Source organism: Microtus pennsylvanicus, chromosome 2 (genome assembly GCF_037038515.1).
Source record: "Microtus pennsylvanicus isolate mMicPen1 chromosome 2, mMicPen1.hap1, whole genome shotgun sequence".
Classification (NCBI taxonomy): domain Eukaryota; kingdom Metazoa; phylum Chordata; class Mammalia; order Rodentia; family Cricetidae; genus Microtus; species Microtus pennsylvanicus.
This window is the reverse complement of record NC_134580.1, coordinates 11208880-11233438: the sequence shown is the minus strand read 5'-3', so window position 1 is coordinate 11233438 and position 24559 is coordinate 11208880. Positions and strand designations below refer to the sequence as shown.

Genomic DNA, 24559 nt, shown 5'->3' with positions numbered 1-24559 from the left:
TTGAAATATGGTCGCTGACCCAGGGGCTCACTGATTCAGTCTGACTGCTGGTCAGCAAGCCCCAAGGATCTTGTCCCTGCACCCTCCACCCCAGGACTGGAGTTCCAGGTGTGTGCTTCTCGAGTGCTAGTGATCAATGGCAGGCCTTCATGCTGTGGAAGCACATGAGCAACTGAGCCATCTCCCCTGATCCCTGCTTCTTTTTCTAGCTCTTTACATATTCTGACTGTAGACTTTTTTAATGAACATACATACCCCCTCCCAGTAGGTTGCTTTGGACCTTTTCCCCTTATTGCTTTGTTTTGGTCCTAAAGGCTGCCTTCTCTATAACATCTATGTATTCTTTTTTTTTCTAAATATTTATTTATTATATATACAATATTCTGTCTGCATGTATGCCTACAGGCCAGAAGAGGGCACCAGACCCCATTACAGATGGTTATGAGCCACCATGTGGTTGCTGGGAATTGAACTCCGTACCTTTAGGAAGAGCAGGCAGTGCTCTTAACCTCTGAGCCATCTCTCCAGCCCAACATCTATGTATTCTATTGTATGAATATGGTGTAATTCATAAGGTCCCTCTCACTGGAAATTAAGGTTGCTCCATTCTTTCTGTAATGTAAATAATACTGTAAGAAAAAACTGTGTTCAATGTGATGAGGTTTTGATTTTGTTTTTGAGGTGGGTTCTTTTTTTGGGTTTTTTTTTTTTGTTGTTTTGGTTTTTTTTTTTTTTTGTTTTGTTTTTTGTTTTTTCAAGACAAGGTTTCTCTGTAGTTTTGGAGCCTGTTCTGGAACTAGCTCTTGTAGACCAGGCTGGCCTCGAACTCACAGAGCTCCGCCTGCCTCTGCCTCCCGAGTGCTGGGATTAAAGGCATGCGCCACCACCGCCCCGCCTTGAGGTGGGTTCTAAAGTAGCCTAGGCTGACATTTAACTCCCTACATAGTCAGAGATGATCTTGAACTTCTGAACCTCCTGACTTCCTCTCAAGCTCTGGGATTATAGGCATGTGCACCCATGCCTGTCACTTGCATTTTCAATTAATCAATTAATTTTGGTACTGGGGATTAAACCTAGGACCATCAGCATACTAGGCAAGCACACTACAGCTGAGCTCTATCCCCCGGCCCTTTTTATAGTCTTTGAGACAGGCTCTCACTAGGCTGCCCAGGCTGGCCTTGACTCTGCAGGCCAGGCAAGCCTTGAACTTGTCATCCTTCTGTTTCATCCTCTCTAAACCTGCACTACCAGGCCCAGCTCTCAATGCGACATTTTAGCAGATCTTAGTATCTACCAAATAGAGTATTATAAAGGTTTTCTAATGCAGATAAGGAGAAAGGCAGGAAGCTTTTTGCAAGCTCACGTCAAGATATGTTTTAAAATGTATCCAATGTCAACCAAGTCATTAGGGAATTAGCCCTCTGGTGCTACTCCTTCATCCAGCTAATCAAGAATGACACTGCTTTTTAAATCAAGGCATGGAGATAAATCTTAGTTCTGTCCTATAACTGAACTTCCTAGGTGGGGGACCAACTACCTAGGATGAGGCTGGGATCATATACCTAAACATTCTTTCTTAACTTCACTGCTAGTGTACGGTTTTGCTTGGTGAAACTTCAAGGTTTACATCTTAGAGGGGGGGAGAATGAGCTTGTGAAGATGAGGTAGAGGGAAAAGATGCTTGGAATCCAGGAGTCTGGGCTGCCACAGAAATGGGATGTCCTGCTTCCGACTGAGCAGGTGGCAAAGTCTCATAACCCATAGGTGGGGCTTCATATCTGGGAGGTGGAGAACTAGACATCACAGCTGTGGTTCCGTATCTGGGAGGTGGGACTCCATATCTGGGAGGTGGGACTCCGTACTCCATAGTGGGGGCTTCATATCCAGGAGGCAGGACTCCATAGCCCACAGGAGTAACTCCATACAGAGGAGGAGGGGATCCATACATCCTAGTTCCATATCCAGGAGACAGGACATCATATCTGGGAGGTGGGGCTCCGTGTCCCGCAGGTGGGACTCCATAGGCAGCTAGGAATGGCAAAAAGAAGGGAAAAATTGTTAACCTGTGAACAAAGAATAACTGAAGAACACAGAAAATAATACCAAGGGAAACTCACCTGTGAGAATTTAGGCAAGCTAGAACCTTCCCTTTAGTCATCACCAGACAAAAGCCTTATCATTTTTTCTGGTAAGGTGATCTGAATTACCTGGAAATACCCTTCTAGTTAAGTGGTCATTACTCAGAGTTGTGCTGATACATATTTTATTTGATAATGTTTGTCGAGTTTATGAAAAGGAAACACCCTCAGCGAGGATCATAATTTGAAAACCAGAAGGAAAAACTATGATTTTAAAAGAGGGGGTGGCTCTAGAGAGACGGCTCAGTAATCAAGAGCACGGGCTGCTCTTTCAGAGGACCCCGTCACCAGCATCCTCAGCTACTGAGTGAGTTGGAGATCAATCTGGACTACTTGAGATCCTGTCTCAAAATAATAATAAAACCTTTTTTTCAATAATTGTCTCAGATATTTCATTACAGTAGCAGAGAGATGGGAACTCTGGAAAAGAACCAACATTTCATTTTCTGCACCTGAAGTTTGGAGTTTGGGTCTGACATTAAAGGTTCTTTTCAAAAAAAAAAAATATATATATATATAGAGAGAGAGGGGGGGGGGGTTCTATATTGTAGTGGCTATCCTGAAACTCAGTATGTAGACCTAGAGTTGCAGATGTCCAACCAAGGTTACTACACAAATACACAAAGCACCCTAAGAAAAAGCAACCAATTCTTTGCCTGCCAGCCTGTTAACAAAAGACCTATGTCTCAAAGCATATCTCACTGGGCCCTGTACCCCCCGCCTCTGGTCCTGTAACCTTGGGCCCTTGTGTTGACTCGGCTCCTTGTCACTTGCTCTAACAATGTGCTTTTGATCAATGAGAGGTAACTCTTGTATTTTCTTTATCACTTCAAGGTTCCTGGGATAAAGAGAGCTTTTAGGGAGAGAGAAGGCGCTAGGAGAAGAGACAAGGAGAAGTTAGAAGTAGGACAGGAGAATTGGAATAGTAGCAGAGCAACAGAGAAACTGAGAGATTCATTTACATCCTTAGATCCCAAGCCTTCTGATGGCTGTAGATTTCTTTTCTGAACCCTGAAAGGGCATTGGGGCCAGCTTCCAAAAAGCCCTGATCCACACCTCACCTTGGCATGCCTGTGGGGCACACGTGCCCCTGATCCACACCTCACCTTGGCATGCCTGTGGGGCACACGTGCCCCTTTCTCCACACCTCACCTTGGCTCCTCTCCCCAGCTATGACAATGATTCCTAGAGGACTTATCCAGAAACTTGAAACTGTGAGTGGAGTTCCTTGGGCAGCTGAGAAAACAATTTGGCAAAATAAGAACTCTTTATTATTTTCAATTAGATATATAGCAGCTATAAACTGAGTAACTAACAGTATGAACTACCCCCTTACATGAGAGCCAACAATACTCTGGTGATACTAAGTAAAAATACATGTGGCCCTTTTCTTAAACCACATACTTCTTGGAAGCAGAAATTTTGTCTCATTATCTGTGGTTATTTAGGACCTAATAATAGTACTTACTATACAACCATCACTTACTTGGTTTCCCAACTATTAAATGAGCATAATAATAGCATATGTATATATATAACCATATGACATATATATGGTATATATATATATATGTCACCACTGTCCAGTTATATCATAAGATTTTATGAGCATTAAACCGATGGTTGCAAAGGGCCTAGGATACTGTCCAGTATAGAAAACACTTTAAAAGCACTAACTAAATTACATGATTTTAAACTAAACTCATTTACTTTCAAACTTACATTGATTATAGGTCTTGACCATATCTACAGCATCATAGTTCATTCACTGTACTAACCTAGACACTTTATACTCTTCCATCGTGTCTGGGGCACCATAGTCAATGTTTCTATTAAAGCAAATATATATGTCTCTGCAAATGACCATCTTTACTAGGCTGGGTTTTCAACATCTAGATTGGGGCTTGAGGTAGAAAAAAAAAAGAAAGGCACCGAGGCACTGGGCAGTGGTAGCATTGGGAGGCAAAGGCAGGTGGATCTCTATGAGTTCAAGGCCAACCTGGTCTACAAGAGCTAGTTCCAGGACAGGCTCCAGAGCTACAGGGGCACACTGTCTGAAGAAAAAAACCAAAAACCAAAAAAAAAAAAAAGAAACAAAAAACAAAGAGAGAGCAGAAAAGAGCCTGACCGAACAAAGTGACAACTCAGGAGAAGAGTGGGTAAGGTACAAAGTGCAGTTTGACTGGATTGTAAGAGTGTGGGTGGCAGGAAGTTAGGTTGGATAAAAGCAGTAGAAATGAATATTTCAATTACAGAGAGCATTCTCTGGTGCAGCCATTAGGTCAACATTGTAGGACATTGTAGGACAGTACGGACCCGATTCCCCTCGTGGGCAATAAGAGCAAACAGAAGAGAAACAAGGGCAAGGCCAAGGCGAGATCAAAATGCAGGTGACAAAGCTTAGCTTTCCCCAGGTTGAGCTCAGGGAATTGGCGAGGATTTCCTCTGAACAAAGTACAAATATTGACAAGACTGTACAGAAGCATTTACTGAAACTTCCTCGCCCGGGTTGGTCACAGCTTGAGACAGCTCACAGACACAGACTTCCTACAAAGAAGACCCCTCATCTCCCTCGTGCTGTTCGGACAGACACTGAGTTTCTGAGCCGGATGCTGCTCCATCAGGGCAGGGTTTTTGTTCAAGAGTATGTCTGAGCCGGGTGGTGGTGGCACACGCCTTTAATCCCAGCACTTGGGAGGCAGAGGCAGGTTGATCTCTGGGAATTAGAGGCCAGCCTGGTCTACAAGAGCTAGTTCCAGGACAGGCTCCAAAACCACAGAGAAACCCTGTCTCGAAAAACCAAAAAAAAAAAAAAAAAAAAAAAAAGAGTATGTCTGTTCTTCATTCCCAGGTCACTCCAGTCAGGTTTCTAGGACCAAGCCATGCATGAGGTAGCACAAAAGAACACTGGTTTTAGGTTAGTCATACAGGTGTCTGACTACAGGCTCCCAGCTACCCCAGGACAGGGCGAGGTAAATAAGCATACAGTGTAGATAACAGGTAAACTCGGGAAATGCTTGTTGACTTCATGTAGAAATGCCAAATGCCTGAGCACAGGCTAGCCAGCTCTGCTAAGAAGTAGTACTACTTCAACCCCTTAACGCCTACAGCCTCTACTGCGTTATCACTCACCAGCGGAGGCGGCTTTGGCCAGCAGCTGGGCAAACTCGATGGCACCTCCTTTCCTGAAGGCCATTTTAAAAGTCGCTGATCCTTCCCAGCCACCTGGGTGAAGAAATGGCAAATACTCACAAACCCTGAGGAATGCACCCTCATGCACGCAGCTCGGCTTTGGTTTGAATATTAACACGAAGCAAGTCGGAATCTTAAACTCTTAGCATCTTTTTGGGGGCATACAGGAGGCACTTCTAAGAAGAAAAACTTACCATCTGGAGCTGCCTGAATTGTCCCTTTAATGTAGTTTGCAGCAAAGATTGGTTGTTCAACAGTGCAGTTCGTCATTAGATGGAATGGCATCATAAAAGACAACATGGGATCATTGTTTGAGCGTGACGTCACAAAAATCACCTAAGTGAGGAAGGAAACTTTGGAAAAGGAATACAGAATTTGTCCATGGATAGAGTCTTGCAGAAGCAACGCCAAGGTCACTTGGGTAGTGTGGCCTAATTGAGAAACATCATCTCTTTCTTCCATCCTTCTTCAAAATGGAAGTCTCAAAGTAAAAATGTCTTAAAACACCTTAAAAGCCAATGTTTAACTTTTTTTAGCTTCATGAAAAGCAAATGTAAGTTAATCAGCCAATCAAAAGAAAAGTATACATTACCCGATATGAGGTGAGAAACAGTGCACCCCTCTTTGTACCACTGAAGAAGCTGGAGCCTGGTGGTGGCTGGGGGAAGGAGAGGTCCACATCTGAAGACCTCTTCAGGAGACTGCAGAAAGGCAAGGCGGGCAGCACATGTTAAGAAGTACATAAAAGACACACTCGGGGCTGTGGATGCAGCTCTAGGCTAGGACACCTGCCTAGAATTGCTAGTCCAGATGTGATCCCTAGCATGACCAAAGAAAACACCAAAATGGTACAAACAATGGTATCAGTCAATATATATTAGCTGCTACTTCTATTTTAGAAAACGAAAAGGATTCAAGAAATACTGTTCTTGAACTACTTGTTCCTAATCTTCCTTCTTAAAAAGATTTTGTTTGTGCCCATCAAAATCCCAGCAAAATTCTTCAAACATCTCGAAAGAATGGTACTCAACTTCATATGGAAAAGCAAAAAACCCAGGATAGCCAAAACAATCCTGTACAATAAAAGAACTTCGTGAGGCATCACAATCCCTGATTTCAAACTCTACTACAGAGATATAGTACTGAAAACAGCCTGGTATTGGCATAAAGAACAGACAGGAAAGACCAATGGAACCAAACAGAAGACCCGGATATCAATCTACACCTCTTTGAACACCTGATCTTTGATAAAAAAGCAAAAAATATCAAATAGAAAAAAAGAAAGCATATTTAACAAGTGGTGCTGGCACAACTGGATATCAACATGTAGAAGAATGAAAATAGACCCATATCTATCACCATGCACAAAACTCAAGTCCAAATGGATCAAAGACCTCAACACAAAGCCAGCCACACTGAACCTTATAGAAGAGAAAGTGGGAAGTACACTTGAACGCACTGGCACAGGGAACCATTTCCTAAATATAACCCCAGCAGTATAGACACTGAGAGAAACAATTAATAAATGGGACCTCCTGAAACTGAAAAGCTTCTGTAAAGCAAAGGACATGGTCAACAAGACAAAACGACAGCCTACAGAATGGGAAAAGATCTTCACTAACCCCACAGCAGACAAAGGTCTGATCTCCAAAATATACAAAAAACTCAAGAAATTGAACACCAAAAGATCACATAATCCAATAAATAAAATGGAGTACAGACCTAAACAGAGAACTCTCAACAGAGGAATCTAAAATGATTGAAAGACACTTAAGGAAATGTTCAACATCCTTGGTCATCAGAGAAATGCAAATCAAAACCACTGTGAGATTCCATCTTACACCTGTAAGAGTGGCCAAGATCAAAAACGCTGATGATAAATTATGCTGGAGAGGTTGTGGGGAAAAGGGAACACTTCTGCATTGCTGGTGGGAATGCAAGCTGGTACAACTCCTTTGGATGTCAGTGTGGTGATTCTCAGAAAATTAGGAAACAATCTTCCTCAAGAACCAGTAATACCACTTTTGGGTATATATCTAAAGGCTGCTCAATCGTATCACAAGGACATGTGCTCAACTATGTTCATAGCAGCTTTGTTTGTCATAGCCAGAACCTGGAAACAACCTAAATGCTGCTCGACTGAAGAATGGATGAGGAAAATGTGGTACATTTACACAATGGAATACTACACAGCAGAAAAAAATAACAACATCTTGAATTTTGCAGGAAAATGGATGGAGCTAGAAAACATTATTTTGAGTGAGGTAACCCTTACACAGAAAGACAATTATCACATATACTCACTCATAGGTAGTTTTTAAACATAAAGCAAAGAAAGCCAGCCTACAAACCACAATCCCAGAGAACTTAGACAACAATGAGGACACTAAGAGAGACTTACATAGATCTAGTCTACATGGGAAGTAGAAAGTAGAAAAAGACAAGATCTCCTAAGTATGGGGACCTTGGGGGGAGGATTGAAGGTGGGAGGGAGAGGCAGGGAGGGGAGCAGAGAAAAATGTAGAGCTCAATAAGTATCAGCCGGGCAGTGGTGGCACACGCCTTTAATCCCAGCACTCAGGAGGCAGAGACAGGCGGATCTCTCTGTGAGTTCGAGGCCAGCCTGGTCTACAAGAGATGGTTCCAGGAGAGGAACCAAAAGCTAAGGAGAAACCTGCCTTGAAATCCAAAAAAAAAAAATAAGTATCAATAAAAAATGTATTAAAAATTTTTTGTCTGGACCAGAGCAATGGTTCACCAGTCAAGACCACTGGCTCCTCTTCCAGAGGACCCAGGTTTGAGTCCCAGCACCCACAAGGCAGCTCACGATAGTCTGTAACTCCAGTTCCAGCAGATCTGATGCCCTCTTCTGACCTTCAAAGGACCTTCATACATGCGGTGCATAGGCAGACATGCAGGGAAAATATCCATACACACAAAATAATTTTTAAAATAAAATGATTTTACTTTTACTTATACATTTAGTTTTTGCATGTGTGTATCTGTGTGAGTGTATGCCACATGTGTGTGGATGTTCACAGAGGCCAGAAGAGGCCTTTGGATCCCCTGGAACTGGAGTTACAGATTATTGTGAGCTAACTAACATGGGCACTGGGAACCAAATTTGGGCCCTCTAGAAGAGCAAGAAGTGCTCTTAACCACCAAGTTATCTCTCCAGCCCCTCTTCTCCCTTTTCATGGCTGGATTTTCTGTCTTTTCAAACTTCTAGTCTCAATGTCTGCCACTAATTCTTAGATTTCTTGTGCAATGACTAGGAAGAACTGGGCTCTTGGAATGTTTGGCTGATAAAGAAGACTAGGCACAGACACTTTCACGCTCCCAACCCCGCACATTACTCCAGCTTCACTCCCCCACCATCCCCACACATTACTCTGGCTTCACTTCCCTCCCCACAACCCCGCACATTACTCTGGCTTCACCCCCCCAACCCCGCACATTACTCTGGCTTCACTCCCCCCTAAACCCCGCACATTACTCTGGCTTCACCCCCTCCAACCCCGCACATTACTCTGGCTTCACTTCCCTCCCCACAACCCTGCACATTACTCTGGCTTCACCCCCCCAACCCCGCACATTACTCTGGCTTCACCCCCCCCAACCCCGCACATTACTCTGGCTTCACTCCCCCCTAAACCCTGCACATTACTCTGGCTTCACTCCTCCACCATCCCCACACATTACTCTGGCTTCACTCCCCCACCATCCCCACACATTACTCTGGCTTCACCCCCCCAACCCTGCACATTACTCTGGCTTCACTCCCCCACCATCCCCACACATTACTCTGGCTTCACCCCCCCAACCCCGCACATTACTCTGGCTTCACTCCCCCCTAAACCCTGCACATTACTCTGGCTTCACTCCCCCCTAAACCCTGCACATTACTCTGGCTTCACTCCCCCACCATCCCCACACATTACTCTGGCTTCACTCTGGCCCCTGAACCACACACATTACTCGGGATTCACTCCCCGCCTCGCCCTGCAAATTACTCCAGCTTCACTTCCCTCCCCACAACCCCGCACATTACTCTGGCTTCACCCCCCCAACCCCGCACATTACTCTGGCTTCACTCCCCCCAACCCCGCACGTTACTCTGGCTTCACCCCCCCCAACCCCGCACGTTACTCTGGCTTCACCCCCCCAACCCCGCACATTACTCTGGCTTCACCCCCCCCAACCCCGCACGTTACTCTGGCTTCACCCCCCCAACCCTGCACATTACTCTGGCTTCACCCCCCCAACCCCGCACGTTACTCTGGCTTCACCCCCCCAACCCTGCACATTACTCCAGCTTCACTCCCCCACCATCCCCACACATTACTCTGGCTTCACTCTGGCCCCTAAACCACACACATTACTCCAGATTCACTCCCCGCCTCGCCCTGCACATTACTCCAGCTTCACTTCCCTCCCCACAACCCTGCACATTACTCTGGCTTCACCCCCCCCAACCCCGCACATTACTCTGGCTTCACCCCCCCCCAACCCCACACATTACTCTGGCTTCACCCCCCCAACCCCGCACATTACTCTGGTTTCACTCCCCCCTAAACCCCGCACATTACTCTGGCTTCACCCCCCCAACCCCGCACATTACTCTGGCTTCACTCCCCCCCAACCCTGCACATTACTCTGGCTTCACTCCCCCCTAAACCCCGCACATTACTCTGGCTTCACCCCCCCCAACCCCACACATTACTCTGGCTTCACCCCCCCCAACCCCGCACATTACTCTGGCTTCACCCCCCCAACCCCGCACATTACTCCGGGTTCACCCCCCCCCAACCCCGCACATTACTCCGGGTTCACCCCCCCCAACCCTGCACATTACTCCGGGTTCACTCCGAATAAGGACAATGTGGACTTGAGCTTGCCTCCCTCATAGAATATAGGTGTTTTTTGAGTTTATTTGTTCAATGCCCCCTCTGTGATCATTAGAGAGAACTGTCTCCTTCAGTACTATAGCTCTAGCAAATTGTAAGTTGCTAAATATTTATTTTAAGAAAATTAAAGGGCTGGAGAGATGGCTCAGAGGTTAAGAGCATTGCCTGCTCTTCCAAAGGTCCTGAGTTCAATTCCCAGCAACCACATGGTGGCTCACAACCATCTGTAATGAGGTCTGGTGCCCTCTTCTGGTCTGCAAGCATACATACAGACAGAATATTGTATACATATTAAATAAATAAAATATTTAAAAAAAGAAAAGAAAATTAAAAAGAGAGGAAACATGAACAGAGAACATAATGCAAGTAATAGGAGGCACATATCATGTAAATGGCACAAAAATGTCCCAGTAATTTAACAGGACAGATTGTTTATGGTCGACACAACTGTGAAAGATCTTTCAGAAAGGACCCCGCTAGAGCTTATTATTAAGAAATAGGTAATGTTTAAGGCAGAGGTAATGGTAGAAGAAACAATTCAGTCAATAGCATTGATGGGAATGGAGACGCAGATAATGGAAAGCAAATTTCCTCCTCGGGAGGAAAAGGCCATATGGATATCACACAGCATGAGTAACAGGGAGAAGAGAGAGACCAGGTTGGGAAGTGGTTTGGGATGTGAGCTTGGGAACTCACTGGACAGGCAAGAACTGCAAGCTCTGGATTTTTCAGCAGGGAAGTTACATGACTGAGGAGGGGGTGATATAGTGGAAGGATCAGTTTAAGATCATAAAATGAGAATTACACATTGATAGTGATAATACAAAGAACTGTAATGTGTGACAGTAAAGTTTTGGGAGTGGGCAGAGCCACATAGGACAAAAGATTTTTTTGTTGGTGTTATGGTTTAAATAAAACTGTTGCGGATCCCCAAGTGGCTGCAGAGGGCAGCAGGCCATGAGACCACACCACTGTGGATTTCTGGGTAATAGCAGGCAGGGAGCCTCACGGCGGGCGAGAGACAGAGACATGAATAGGCACACCATGCAGAGTGAGGTTGGATATTTATTTAGTGGGTTATGGAGGGGAAAGGGGAGAAGAGCAGAGAGAGAAGCACAGAGAGAGGCAGAGAGAGAGAGAGAGAGAGAGAGAGAGAGAGAGAGAGAGAGAGAGAGAGAAACAGGGGGAAGAGGAGAAGTGGGAGAAGGGAGAGACAGAAGCTGCCTCTTAGAGACAGAAAGGGAGGATCTCAGGCTAAAAGCTGATGATCATCTTGTCTCAGCAGATGGGGAGGGAATGGGTGTAGCTTGTCTCTTAAAGGGACAGGAGAGACCATTACATTCCCATCTCTTTTTTATAATAAAAAAGGCAGGAGGATTGGCACCACAGGTTAAAGGAATTGGGGTGGTGGATTCTCAAGACTGCTTCCTGCTTATTTGTGGGTGTGATCTTTGAGGAGGAACCTGAGAAAGCTGGGTGCTGGTCACATCCTGGTGTAGCTGGTCTCTTTGCTCCTGTTCAGTGTTTGTGGTATGGAAATGTCTGGTGTCTCTTACACCTGTTTAAGGTGGATCCTTCAATTTGGTTCCCTGGAACTCACAAGAATTCTTTGTGAAAACAGTTTTAGACATATACATTGTATAAACAAGAGCATATTTATGTCAGAATGACTGTGATAGATTTTTGCACCATAAAAAGTGTTTTTTAGACTATGGAAGGCAGTGTGAGAGAGAAACTTGATAACTTGTATTTGTCCTCACAACTTTATAACTTCCAGGTCTTATATTTTTATTTTGTTGAATTTTTTTGGTGTGGTTGTCCTTTTAAACTGACATAACCTCTCAGCTGTCAAACTGTTTCAGAGATCTTTGAGAAGGATAAAATTTTACTTGAGTTATTGATTAAAAAAACAGCAGAGAACTTACTTGGTTGGCACCTAGAGCTACTCCTCAGGGTCCTCCATGGTCACTGAAGGTCGTATTTGCCTTTTGCTATTTAGCGCAGGGTCTGCCAGGCTCCAGAAGATCCTGTGGGCTAAGAAATCTGTAGGAAGACAGGCCTACCTTGACCTGAGCAGTTAGGCTGTCGACTCCAGCAATCTTTAGTTTAAATGAAAGGCGGTTTTTCCCAGTGGTCAGCACTTGGCAGTTGAAATGAATTGCAGATGGACATTGTTCTGTGCCTATTTGTCTTCTGTCTTCTTCTGGAGGAAGTAGAGTGCTGCTTCTAGGAGCCAACCTGTCTCTTTTTGTTATGAAAAAGTCTTTTAATAATTAAATATTTAAATGCCATATTTCCCAGACTTCTGAGCAGTTGAGGGCTGTTTATCAGGTATAACATACAGTATAGAATCTGTCTAGAGAGCTGGGTTTGAGCTTAACTGTACTGGATTTCACCTTAACAGGTAAGATTTACACTTGTAAAAAGACAGAAGAAAAAACTTCTTGCAACAGAAGGTTAATGGCAGAACTGACATTAGTAGAGAACATTCTAATATATTTTAAATGAGGGTTGGATTAAATATAAAGTATTTTTGTAATAGACTTAAAAGTACATACCAATTTAAAACATGAGACTTATTGTTTTGTAGTCTGAAATGAGATGCAATGAACAGACAATTGTAACATTTAACAGTAAAGATAGGTACATTTAAGTTACATGTATGAACACACAAACAGAGTGAACAGGAATTGGGTGAAGTGGATGCTCTTGGTGGGCCCTACCAAAGGCATGCCATTGCACAAAACACATATGCAACAGAGTCAGAACCAGAACCGGGGGGGCCAGACAGGGAACACCTCAGTTAAGATGGCAGTGAAGTCACCTGACCTCAGTTAAGATTACGGTAAGGTCACCTGACCTCAGTCAAAATGGCAGCGGTCACGTGTTGTAAGGAAAAGTCATGATTTTTGAGCTGCAGGGATTTTAATTTAATAGTAAGAGAGACCTAGAGGCGTGATCTGCCCTGTCGCTGAGCTGCCATGCCACAAACCACAGAAGGGGAGCAAAGGCTGGAATTGAAAACAGCTGCCTCATGGATCCCACCAATCTTACTGGCAGCAGTAGCGATGGCAGGGACAATTTGAGGAAAAGTGGAGCCAGTGGGACACCGGTGGAGTGAGGGTAGGAGCTGAAGAACAGGGGTAGGAGCTAAAGGAATGGGGGTACCTGCCCACTGAGGTCGAAAAGGCAGGGGTTCCAGAGCAGAAGTGGAGTGTCCTTCCAGCTCAGACGGCATAGCCAGGAACACGTGAGCAGGCAAACAACTTGCAAGGACAAAGGGCTTGGGCTTAGAACTTAGATAGTAAAAACCTTGGATGAAAGGAAACTCCTTCCATTTGCCTGTGCACTAACAGTAGTTAGAAAGGTCCCATAGAACATCGGGATCAAATGTGCCACTAAGCGGCCACTTTAAATTGTTATCTAAATTGTAAGGAGGCCATTTTTTGAACAAAGATGGACAAATGTTGGAATCTGTAAGTAGGGCTTTAAGGCCTGGGGTTTTAGGGCCTTTAAAAAGCACCCCAACAGGGAGGCTGGATTGATGGGCTTGGATGGCTTGCTACCCATAGCTGAAACTGTGAACCCATGAAAACAGCAACACCACAATGCCTATAAGGGGACATCTCCCCCAATAGGCAGGGTGTGAATCAGTGGTGAACACCACAGGGACTGAGAGTGTCCTCTGCCTACAGGCAGGCTGTTAAAGCCTTACTGGCTCCGGTCGGGGCAACTCAGAAGCCAGAGAGACCACAACAGGGACCACTAACAAGTAGTCAAAAAGAAAAGAAAAAAGGAGAAAGAAAAAATCCGAGGGACCCTGTTTGTTGGCAGCAGTAGCAGGAGGACCTGATGATTTTAGCTAAGGGAAGCAATCCCGAGATGAATGTCAGTGAAGGGTTCAAATGTAGCCATTAAGGGTAGGGGGCTAGGAACACCAGAAGATTTCCAGGAGTGCAACGGTCCATTCCTTGGGTTCAGAGAAACAGTTAAGCTGACCAGAATGGGGGAACTCACCAACTGAAGCCGGTGGTGTGTGTAGAAGTCGTGCTCAGGCAGGTGGAATGGAGAGCTGCTGTAAAGAAACCTGGTTCCCAAGCCCAGGGTTCCACGTGTCCTCAGCCGGCCCACCCGCGGGTGGGAGGAAACATGAGAGCCTGGCCAAGTCACAGAGCACCACTGTTGATTTGAGTTATATTACTGTAAATTAAGATGTTAAGTATAATCAACAGGTCAAACACAAGGAAAATCACTAAAATATATCCAAAAAGAAGTAAGAATGAAATTAAATGGCATACTGGAAAAAATCTCAGAAACAATAGGCAGGAGTGAAGGAGTTAAGGAACACAGAAGATAGAACGGTAGAAAACAAATAGCAAAATTGAACATTTTTTTTGAGACAGGGTTTCTCTGTAGCTTTGGAGCCTGTCCTAGAACTAGCTCTTGTAGACCAGGCTGGCCTCAAACTCACAGAGATCCGCCTGCCTCTGCCTCCCAAGTGCTGGGATTAAAGGCGTGTGCCACCACCGCCCGGCTTTTTGTTTGTTTTTTAAGACAGGGTTTCTCTGTGTAACAGCTCTGGCTGTCCTGGAAGTTGCTCTGTAGACCAGGTTAAAAGGTTTGTTGTTGTTTTGAGACATGGTCTGACTATATAGCCCAGGTTGTCCTGGAACTCACAATCCTCTTACATCAACCCGAGTGCTGTAATTTTCAAGGCAGTTTCGCCTTCAGGTATGTACCACCACATCCGGAACAATTTTTTCAAATTGTGTGTATGCCCTTTATATGGGAAGAGGGTATATGCATATCTGTAGGTACCCTTGGAAGCCTTAGTTCTGGAGCTGGAGTTACAGGCAGTTGAACTCCATCTATTGTAGATTCTGGGAACTGAACTTGGGTCCTCTAGCAGAACAGGATAAGTAAGCCCTTACTAGATGAACTATCTCTCTAGCCCTATCACATCTGAATTTAGGGGAGCATTTTGGATTTTGGATTTTCAGATCAGGGATGTTCAACGTGTACTGGGAGAAGACAAGATAGAAACACAACACTGTAAAGTTCTTAAAATTTTTCCTATGGACTATTTTATATTTAAAAAAAAAAGCTATTTGGTAGTATGTGTTTTTATGCTTAAGTACTCTCTAGATTTTGGCCAGCTGACGTGTGTACTCCACAAAGCCTTTATTTTAACGATACTAACATAAGTACGACACCAGACCCTAAGTTCTTCCTTTATCCTTGGGCATCTTGAGTCTGATAAAGGGACCTGTGCCCTGGTTTTCCATTCATCTTCTCCTTTGGTTTTGGTTTGTTGGGATGCCTTGGCCTGACTTAGGAGAATCTTGCCTTTATAACAACTTATCTGCTTGCTTTTCCTTCTTTTTGGAGGCTGACATGCTTCAAGCATATTTCTATGACAGAAATAGCCCGAAGGTGCCCTTCTTCCACAATCCCTACCTGATTTTCAAAATAGTTTCGCCCTCAGGTGAACTCAGCTATCCCTCTACTGCTAATAGTGATGCTCTCCTTTATCACTCCATCTAATAACTGCCTGCTTATTGCTCTGCTGTAACTTTTATCCGGAAGTCAGAGAAATGCAAATCCTTCACAGTTCTTAGGATCTTTGTCTTTTCAATATGGAGACCTTCACAATTTACTACACTTGTAAAATAACCAGTAAGCTTTTCCCGGCGGATGGGGAAACTGGAAGTATGCACTGTGCTAGTGCTGGGGACCGAGTCACTGCTGGTTTCCTCCATGGGGTGGGGCTGGGACACCAGAAGAAGCCTCAACCCGGGCTCTTCCTTGCCTCTCACAGCATCCTTAGCATCACAGGCAAGGCACAGAGACAGGTTACGGTACCAGCCTCAAAGGCACATTTCGATAGACTGGTAGAGATACATTCTCAAGCAGGTTCCCTGAGTAAAGGCACTTGCCACTGAGCCTGATAGGCTAAATTTGATCTCTTGGACCCACATGGTAGAAGGTGAGAGAACCCCCCATAGGTTGTCCTATGACCCCTACATGTGCTGTGGCATGTGCACCTGCACACATGTAATTTTAATTTTTAAAAAATTCCAAGCACCAACACTTATAAATGAGGAAAAGGACATCGGAACAGTTCATATTGATAATTAAGTAAAGATTTATGCACACTGGAGTATTAGCCATTGACAGTAGCAATACAGATATGGGTACTAAAAACTGCCTCAATAGATTGGCAAATGAGAAAAATTAGTTCCAAAGCTAGTGAAAGGGGGGGAAACAAACATGAGTTTCCATAGGGAAAAGGGAAGAGAAATCCAAACTAAGATGTAAAAACTACTGAATGCTGGAATTTGGGGAAATAATTTTTTCTCTGTTTTTCCTACTATGACATCAAGTATTATCTGCCCAATTTTTAAAAAAAATGGATAAAAGAAAACTATTTAATCTTTCCTTTTTTTTTTTATTTTTCGAGACAGGGTTTCTCTGTAGCTTTGCAGCCTGTCCTGGAACTAGCTCTTGTAGATCAGGCTGGCCTCAACTCACAGAGATCTGCCTGCCAGGATTAAAGGCGTGTGCTACCACTGCCAGCTCTTTTTCATTTTTACAACACAGACTGGCATGTACATTTATGACCTCTCAGTCATTTGTGCCAAACCAGTTATGGAGGCATAGAACTGTAATCCCAGCAGGCCTGCACCATCCCTGCAATCCTACAGACTTGCACCATCCCCTGCCAACCCACACCTGCACCATCCCCTGCAATCCTACACCTGCACCATCCCCTGCAATCCCACACCTGCACCATCCCCTGCTATACAACACCTGCACCATCCCCTGCCATCCCACACCTGCACCATCCCCTGCCATCCCACACCTGCACCATCCCCTGCAATCCCACACCTGCACCATCCCCTGCAATCCCACACCTGCACCATCCCCTGCCATCCCACACCTGCACCATCCCCTGCAATCCCACACCTGCACCATCCCCTGCCATCCCACACCTGCACCATCCCCTGCCATCCCACACACCTGCACCATCCCCTGCCATCCCACACCTGCACCATCCCCTGCCATCCCACACACCTGCACCATCCCCTGCCATCCCACACCTGCACCATCCCCTGCAATCCCACACATGCACCATCCCCTGCAATCCCACACCTGCACCATCCCCTGCCATCCCACACCTGCACCATCCCCTGCAATCCCACACCTGCACCATCCCCTGCAATCCCACACCTGCACCATCCCCTGCAATCCCACACCTGCACCATCCCCTGCCATCCCACACACATGCACCATCCCCTGCCATCCCACACCTGCACCATCCCCTGCCATCCCACACCTGCACCATCCCCTGCAATCCCACACCTGCACCATCCCCTGCAATCCTACACCTGCACCATCCCCTGCAATCCCACACCTGCACCATCCCCTGCCATCCCACACCTGCACCATCCCCTGCCATCCCACACCTGCACCATCCCCTGCCATCCTACACCTGCACCATCCCCTGCTATACCACACACCTGCACCATCCCCTGCTATACCACACCTGCACCATCCCCTGCAATCCCACACCTGCACCATCCCCTGCCATCCCACACCTGCACCATCCCCTGCCATCCCACACCTGCACCATCCCCTGAAATCCTACACCTGCACCATCCCCTGCAATCCCACACCTGCACCATCCCCTGCTATACCACACACCTGCACCATCCCCTGCAATCCCACACCTGCACCATCCCCTGCTATACCACACCTGCACCATCCCCTGCAATCCCACACCTGCACCATCCCCTGCAATCCTACACCTGCACCATCCCCTGCAATCCCACACCTGCACCATCCCCTGCAATCCCACACCTGCACCATCCCCTGCAATCCCACACCTGCACCATCCCCTGCAATCCCACACCTGCACCATCCCCTGCAATCCTACAGTCCTGCACCATCCCCTGCCATCCCACACACCTGCACCATCCCCTGCCATCCCACACCTGCACCATCCCCTGCAATCCTACAGTCCTGCACCATCCCCTGCAATCCTACAGTCCTGCACCATCCCCTGCAATCCCACACTTGCACCATCCCCTGCAATCCCACACCTGCACCATCCCCTGCTATTCCGCACCTGCACCATCCCCTGCTATACCACACCTGCACCATCCCCTGCAATCCCACACCTGCACCATCCCTTGCTATACCACACCTGCACCATTCCCTGCTATACCACACCTGCACCATCCCCTGCCATCCCACACCTGCACCATCCCCTGCAATCCCACACCTGCACCATCCCTTGCTATACCACACCTGCACCATTCCCTGCTATACCACACCTGCACCATCCCCTGCAATCCCACACCTGCACCATCCCCTGCCATCCCACACACATGCACCATCCCCTGCAATCCCACACCTGCACCATCCCCTGCCATCCCACACCTGCACCATCCCCTGCAATCCCACACCTGCACCATCCCCTGCAATCCCACACCTGCACCATCCCTTGCTATACCACACCTGCACCATTCCCTGCTATACCACACCTGCACCATCCCCTGCAATCCCACACCTGCACCATCCCCTGCCATCCCACACACATGCACCATCCCGTGCCATCCCACACCTGCACCATCCCCTGCCATCCCACACCTGCACCATCCCCTGCCATCCCACACCTGCACCATCCCGTGCCATCCCACACCTGCACCATCCCCTGCAATCCCACACCTGCACCATCCCCTGCCATCCCACACCTGCACCATCCCCTGCCATCCCACACCTGCACCATCCCCTGCCATCCCACACCTGCACCATCCCCTGCAATCCCACACCTGCACCATCCCCTGCAATCCCACACCTGCACCATCCCCTGCAATCCCACACCTGCACCATCCCCTGCCATCCCACACACATGCACCATCCCCTGCCATCCCACACCTGCACCATCCCCTGCCATCCCACACCTGCACCATCCCCTGCAATCCCACACCTGCACCATCCCCAGCAATCCTACACCTGCACCATCCCCTGCAATCCCACACCTGCACCATCCCCTGCCATCCCACACCTGCACCATCCCCTGCCATCCCACACCTGCACCATCCCCTGCAATCCCACACCTGCACCATCCCCTGCAATCCCACACCTGCACCATCCCTGCAATTCTACACCTGCACCATCCCCTGCAATCCCACACCTGCACCATCCCCTGCAATCCTACAGTCCTGCACCATCCCCTGCCATCCCACACACCTGCACCATCCCCTGCCATCCCACACCTGCACCATCCCTTGCAATCCTACACCTGCACCATCCCCTGCAATCCCACACCTGCACCATCCCCTGCAATCCCACACCTGCACCATCCCCTGCAATCCTACAGTCCTGCACCATCCCCTGCAATCCCACACTTGCACCATCCCCTGCAATCCCACACCTGCACCATCCCCTGCCATCCCACACACCTGCACCATCCCCTGCAATCCCACACCTGCACCATCCCCTGCAATCCCACACCTGCACCATCCCCTGCTATCCCACACACCTGCACCATCCCCTGCAATCCCACAGACCTGCACCATCACCTGCAATCCCACACCTGCACCATCCCCTGCCATCCCACACACCTGCACCATCCCCTGCCATCCCACACCTGCACCATCCCCTGCAATCCCACAGACCTGCACCATCCCCTGCAATCGCACACCTGCACCATCCCCTGCCATCCCACACACATGCACCATCCCCTGCAATCCCACACCTGCACCATCCCCTGCAATCCCACACCTGCATCATTCCCTGCAATCCCACACACGTGCACCATTCCCTGCAATCCCACACCTGCACCATCCCCTGCCATCCCACACCTGCATCATCTCCTGCAATCCCACACCTGCACCATCCCCTGCTATACCACACACCTGCACCATCCCCTGCCATCCCACACACCTGCACCATCCCCTGCTATACCACACACCTGCACCATCCCCTGCAATCCCACACACGTGCACCATCCCCTGCTATACCACACACCTGCACCATCCCCTGCCATACCACACACCTGCACCATCCCCTGCTATACCACACACCTGCACCATCCCCTGCAATCCCACACCTGCACCATCCCCTGCAATGCTACACCTGCACCATCCTCTGCAATCCCACACACGTGCACCATCCCCTGCTATACCACACACCTGCACCATCCCCTGCCATACCACACACCTGCACCATCCCCTGCTATACCACACCTGCACCATCCCCTGCAATCCCACACCTGCACCATCCCCTGCTATCCCACACACCTGCACCATCACCTGCAATCCCACACCTGCACCATCCCCTGCCATCCCACACACCTGCACCATCCCCTGCCATCCCACACCTGCACCATCCCCTGCAATCCCACAGACCTGCACCATCCCCTGCAATCCCACACCTGCACCATCCCCTGCCATCCCACACACATGCACCATCCCCTGCAATCCCACACCTGCACCATCCCCTGCAATCCCACACCTGCACCATTCCCTGCAATCCCACACACGTGCACCATCCCCTGCAATCCCACACCTGCACCATCCCCTGCCATCCCACACCTGCATTATCTCCTGCAATCCCACACCTGCACCATCCCCTGCTATACCACACACCTGCACCATCCCCTGCCATCCCACACACCTGCACCATCCCCTGCTATACCACACACCTGCACCATCCCCTGCAATCCCACACACGTGCACCATCCCCTGCTATACCACACACCTGCACCATCCCCTGCCATACCACACACCTGCACCATCCCCTGCTATACCACACACCTGCACCATCCCCTGCAATCCCACACCTGCACCATCCCCTGCAATCCTACACCTGCACCATCCCCTGCAATCCCACACACGTGCACCGTCCCCTGCTATACCACACACCTGCACCGTCCCCTGCCATACCACACACCTGCACCATCCCCTGCTATACCACACCTGCACCATCCCCTGCTATACCACACACCTGCACCATCCCCTGCCATCCCACACCTGCACCATCCCCTGCCATCCCACACCTGCACCATCCCCTGCCATCCCACACCTGCACCATCCCCTGCGATCCCACAGACCTGCACCATCCCCTGCAATCCCACACCTGCACCATCCCCTGCAATCCCACACCTGCACCATCCCCTGCTATACCACACCTGCACCATCCCCTGCTATACCACACACCTGCACCATCCCCTGCAATCCCACACACTGCACCATCCCCTGCAATCCCACACCTGCACCATCCCCTGCAATCCCACACCTGCACCATCCCCTGCAATCCCACATTGCACCATCCCCTGCCATCCCACACACCTGCACCATCCCCTGCAATCCCACACCTGCACCATCCCCTGCAATCCTACACCTGCACCATCCCCTGCAATCCTACACCTGCACCATCCCCTGCCATCCCACACACCTGCACCCTCCCCTGCAATCCCACACCTACACCATCCCCTGCAATCCCACACCTGCACCATCCCCTGCTATACCACACACCTGCACCATCCCCTGCTATACCACACCTGCACCATCCCCTTAATCCCACACCTGCACCATCCCCTGCAATACCACACCTGCACCATCCCCTGCTATACCACACCTGCACCATCCCCTGCAATCCTACACCTGCACCATCCCCTGCTATAGCACACCTGCACCATCCCCTGCAATCCCACACCTGCATCATCTCCTGCAATCCTACAGACCTGCACCATCCCCTGCAATCTCACACCTGCAACATCCCCTGCTATACCACACCTGCACCATCCCCTGCTATACCACACCTGCACCATCCCCTGCAATCCCACACCTGCACCATCCCCTGCAATCCCACACCTGCACCATCCCCTGCAATCCTACACACCTGCACCATCCCCTGCAATCTCACACCTGCAACATCCCCTGCTATACCACACCTGCACCATCCTCTGACATCCCACACCTGCACCATCCCCTGCAATCCTACACACCTGCACCATCCCCTGCAATCCCACAGACCTGCACCATCCCCTGCAATCCTACAGACCTGCACCATCCCCTGCCATCCCACACCTGCACCATCCCCTGCAATCCCACACCTGCACCATCCCCTGCAATCCCACAGACCTGCACCATCCCCTGCAATCCCACAGACCTGCACCATTCCCTGCAATCCCAGCAGACCTGCATGGTCATATCTGGCTTCAATGGAGCATTTTAAGTTTTTAGATTAGGTCTATTTAACATATACTGTACCAAGGCAAAGATACAAACAAGCACTAACTCCAACTTTAGTCACTAGATTCTTTCTCGATAACACGTGTGCTACCCCAACCTCTTTGTAATTTATTTTCGTTTACCAATACATTGGGGATGCTTTTTTAATGCCAATATCTATATTATTACTGCCAATGGCTGGTATTCCAGTGTAAATAAACCCTTCCTCAATTCCAAATCTGAGGTATTCTGGAGTGTTTTGTTGTATTGGGAGGCTGAGGGAGAAGAATCACAAGTCAGGGCCAGCCCTAGCTAAATAAATAGCAAGACTTCAGTCTCAGCACATTCAACACACCACAAATTGTACCTAAACTCTCAAATGTGTATCATAACCATAAGGAACATTAAAAATAGAGCCAATTCCTGCCCCCCTCAAGTATTTTCTTACTGCAGTTTTTATCTGGGAAAGTCATAGCCAAACAGGGTCTTTGACAAAGAGAAAGCAGAAAACAAAAACTTTTCTGAAGGGCAGCAAGAGAAATTGATGCATGTGATTCCAAATCCAAATCTGGGCTTTCTCAGATTTGGCAGTTCAGAAAATGACTCTGAGCAAACCGTGTCTTATGTTTCTACTCGCGAAATGAGAGGAACAGCTCTGCCCCCATTGCAGACACAGCAGAGAGGCACGAAGAATAACACTTGCCATAATTAGCTGTTCAAGGGAAACCATCGGTACATATTCAAGAGCACGGACTCTAAAACTTCAAAGGAACAAAAAAATCAGGGCTTTTTTTCTTTTCTTTCCTTTTTTGAGACAGGGTCTCTCGACTAAATAGCTCTGGCTGTGCTAGAACTCGCAATGGAGACCAGGATGGCCTCAAACTGGCCTTCAAGTTCATTTGAGCACACCATTGAATTTGAGTCTCACCGCCAAGTGGGAAATAAAGGGAAATCAGCAAGAGATTAACAAGAAGTGGAGACACAGTGTAGGGAGAGTGGGTGAGGGGTGGACTAAAGAAGGGATTGGGGTCAAGGTCTTAAATCTGCCTGGAGATGGGCCTCCACTGACAAAGAAGCCACCTTATAAGCCCTAGCCCGGAAGAGGTTGAGGACGCCATTCTTCCTGAACACCCCTACTTTTTTGTTCCCAGTCTTTCCAATAAAGGTGGCACTGTCATCTCCCAGGTTGAATCAACAAGAAAGCGAGCTTTGGGGAATTTCTGATGCAGGCTCTCGCCAGTTTGGGAATCTTTCCACCGTTACCAACACTCCACATTCTAGCCCCTCTTCCCGAGTCGCCTAACTCGGGTAGTGTGAGGCGCACCCAGGGCCCTCAGGGTGACTGTCACCCCGTAAAGTTGCACACAGTCGATGGTGGCCACGCTGCGCGATGCAAGGGCTGACCAGCTCTTCACACCTCTCTCGCTCAGACCTTTCTGAGGACGCCCGACCTGGGACCCCGCACACGCGCCAAAGGCTCCCGGACGGACGGCCCGCGAAGGCGCACGCCCTCAAACGTCAAAGGACCGCGCCCGGAAAGGGAGGGAAAGTCGCTGATTCGCGCAAGGCTACCCCTGAGCATCTCCTCCCTCCTCGACAGCAGCCTGGAAGTCGCCTCAGGCACCTTTCGCCACGAGGGATGGTGGCCCCACGGCGGTCCTCTGTGTGGTTCTGATTCACCGCCATCTTGGTCCCCTCCCGCCTCCGTCTGCCCTTCTAATGGGAAGGGACGGGGCCTACAAAGCAGGGGCGGGGCCCTGAGGAAAGGGCGGAGATTGTGGCGCAGAAACCTGGAATTGAGTGGGGCAGCTGTCACAAGAGGAACTGGCAGGGGGAGCCCTGAGGGGCGTGTTTGCGGAGCTGGCCCCACCCCTAGAGCGGAGAGGGGCTGGAGGGTGGGTGTGTAGATCTGTCCTGCAACCTGTGTGTAGACCTACAGCCAGGCCCTCTTGCTCCTGCAAGAGTTGGGGCTTTTATTTAAAAAGCAGCCATTAGCCCAAAATCTCAGCCCAGATTACCCTAAACCAATCCAGATCAAGGGTCTACATCGCTCCACTCTTTTAAGGCCAGAGCTTTCTTC

At 48.5% G+C, this 24559-nt stretch overlaps 1 protein-coding gene across 2 annotated transcripts; it reads right to left on the bottom strand.

The window, feature by feature from the left end:
* Positions 1-485: 485 nt before the first annotated feature.
* Positions 486-24175, bottom strand: Wbp2nl (WBP2 N-terminal like). Of its 2 annotated transcripts, XM_075963517.1 has the most exons (6): positions 24104-24175; positions 5923-6031; positions 5525-5666; positions 5271-5363; positions 3291-3374; positions 486-2028 (listed from the first exon to the last, which is right to left on the bottom strand). In XM_075963517.1, exons 1-6 carry the CDS (start codon positions 24163-24165, stop codon positions 1631-1633), a joined length of 888 nt encoding a protein of 295 aa, XP_075819632.1. In that variant the 5' UTR covers positions 24166-24175; the 3' UTR covers positions 486-1630. The 2 variants fall into 2 exon arrangements, with proteins under 2 accessions (XP_075819632.1, XP_075819633.1); XM_075963518.1 differs by lacking the exon at positions 3291-3374.
* Between the last annotated feature and the right edge of the window lie 384 nt (positions 24176-24559).

Coding starts and splice junctions, on each gene's coding strand:
- Wbp2nl (XM_075963517.1), bottom strand. CDS start 24,165: ATGGCGGTGAATCAGAACCACACAGAGGACCGCCGTGGGGCCACCATC. Junction 3,375..5,270: donor GGCCAAAGCCGCCTCCGCTG/GTGAGTGATAAC, acceptor TTGTTTTCTCAG/CTGCCCAAGGAACTCCACTC. Junction 2,029..3,290: donor AGCTGGGGAGAGGAGCCAAG/GTGAGGTGTGGA, acceptor TGCCATTCCTAG/CTGCCTATGGAGTCCCACCT.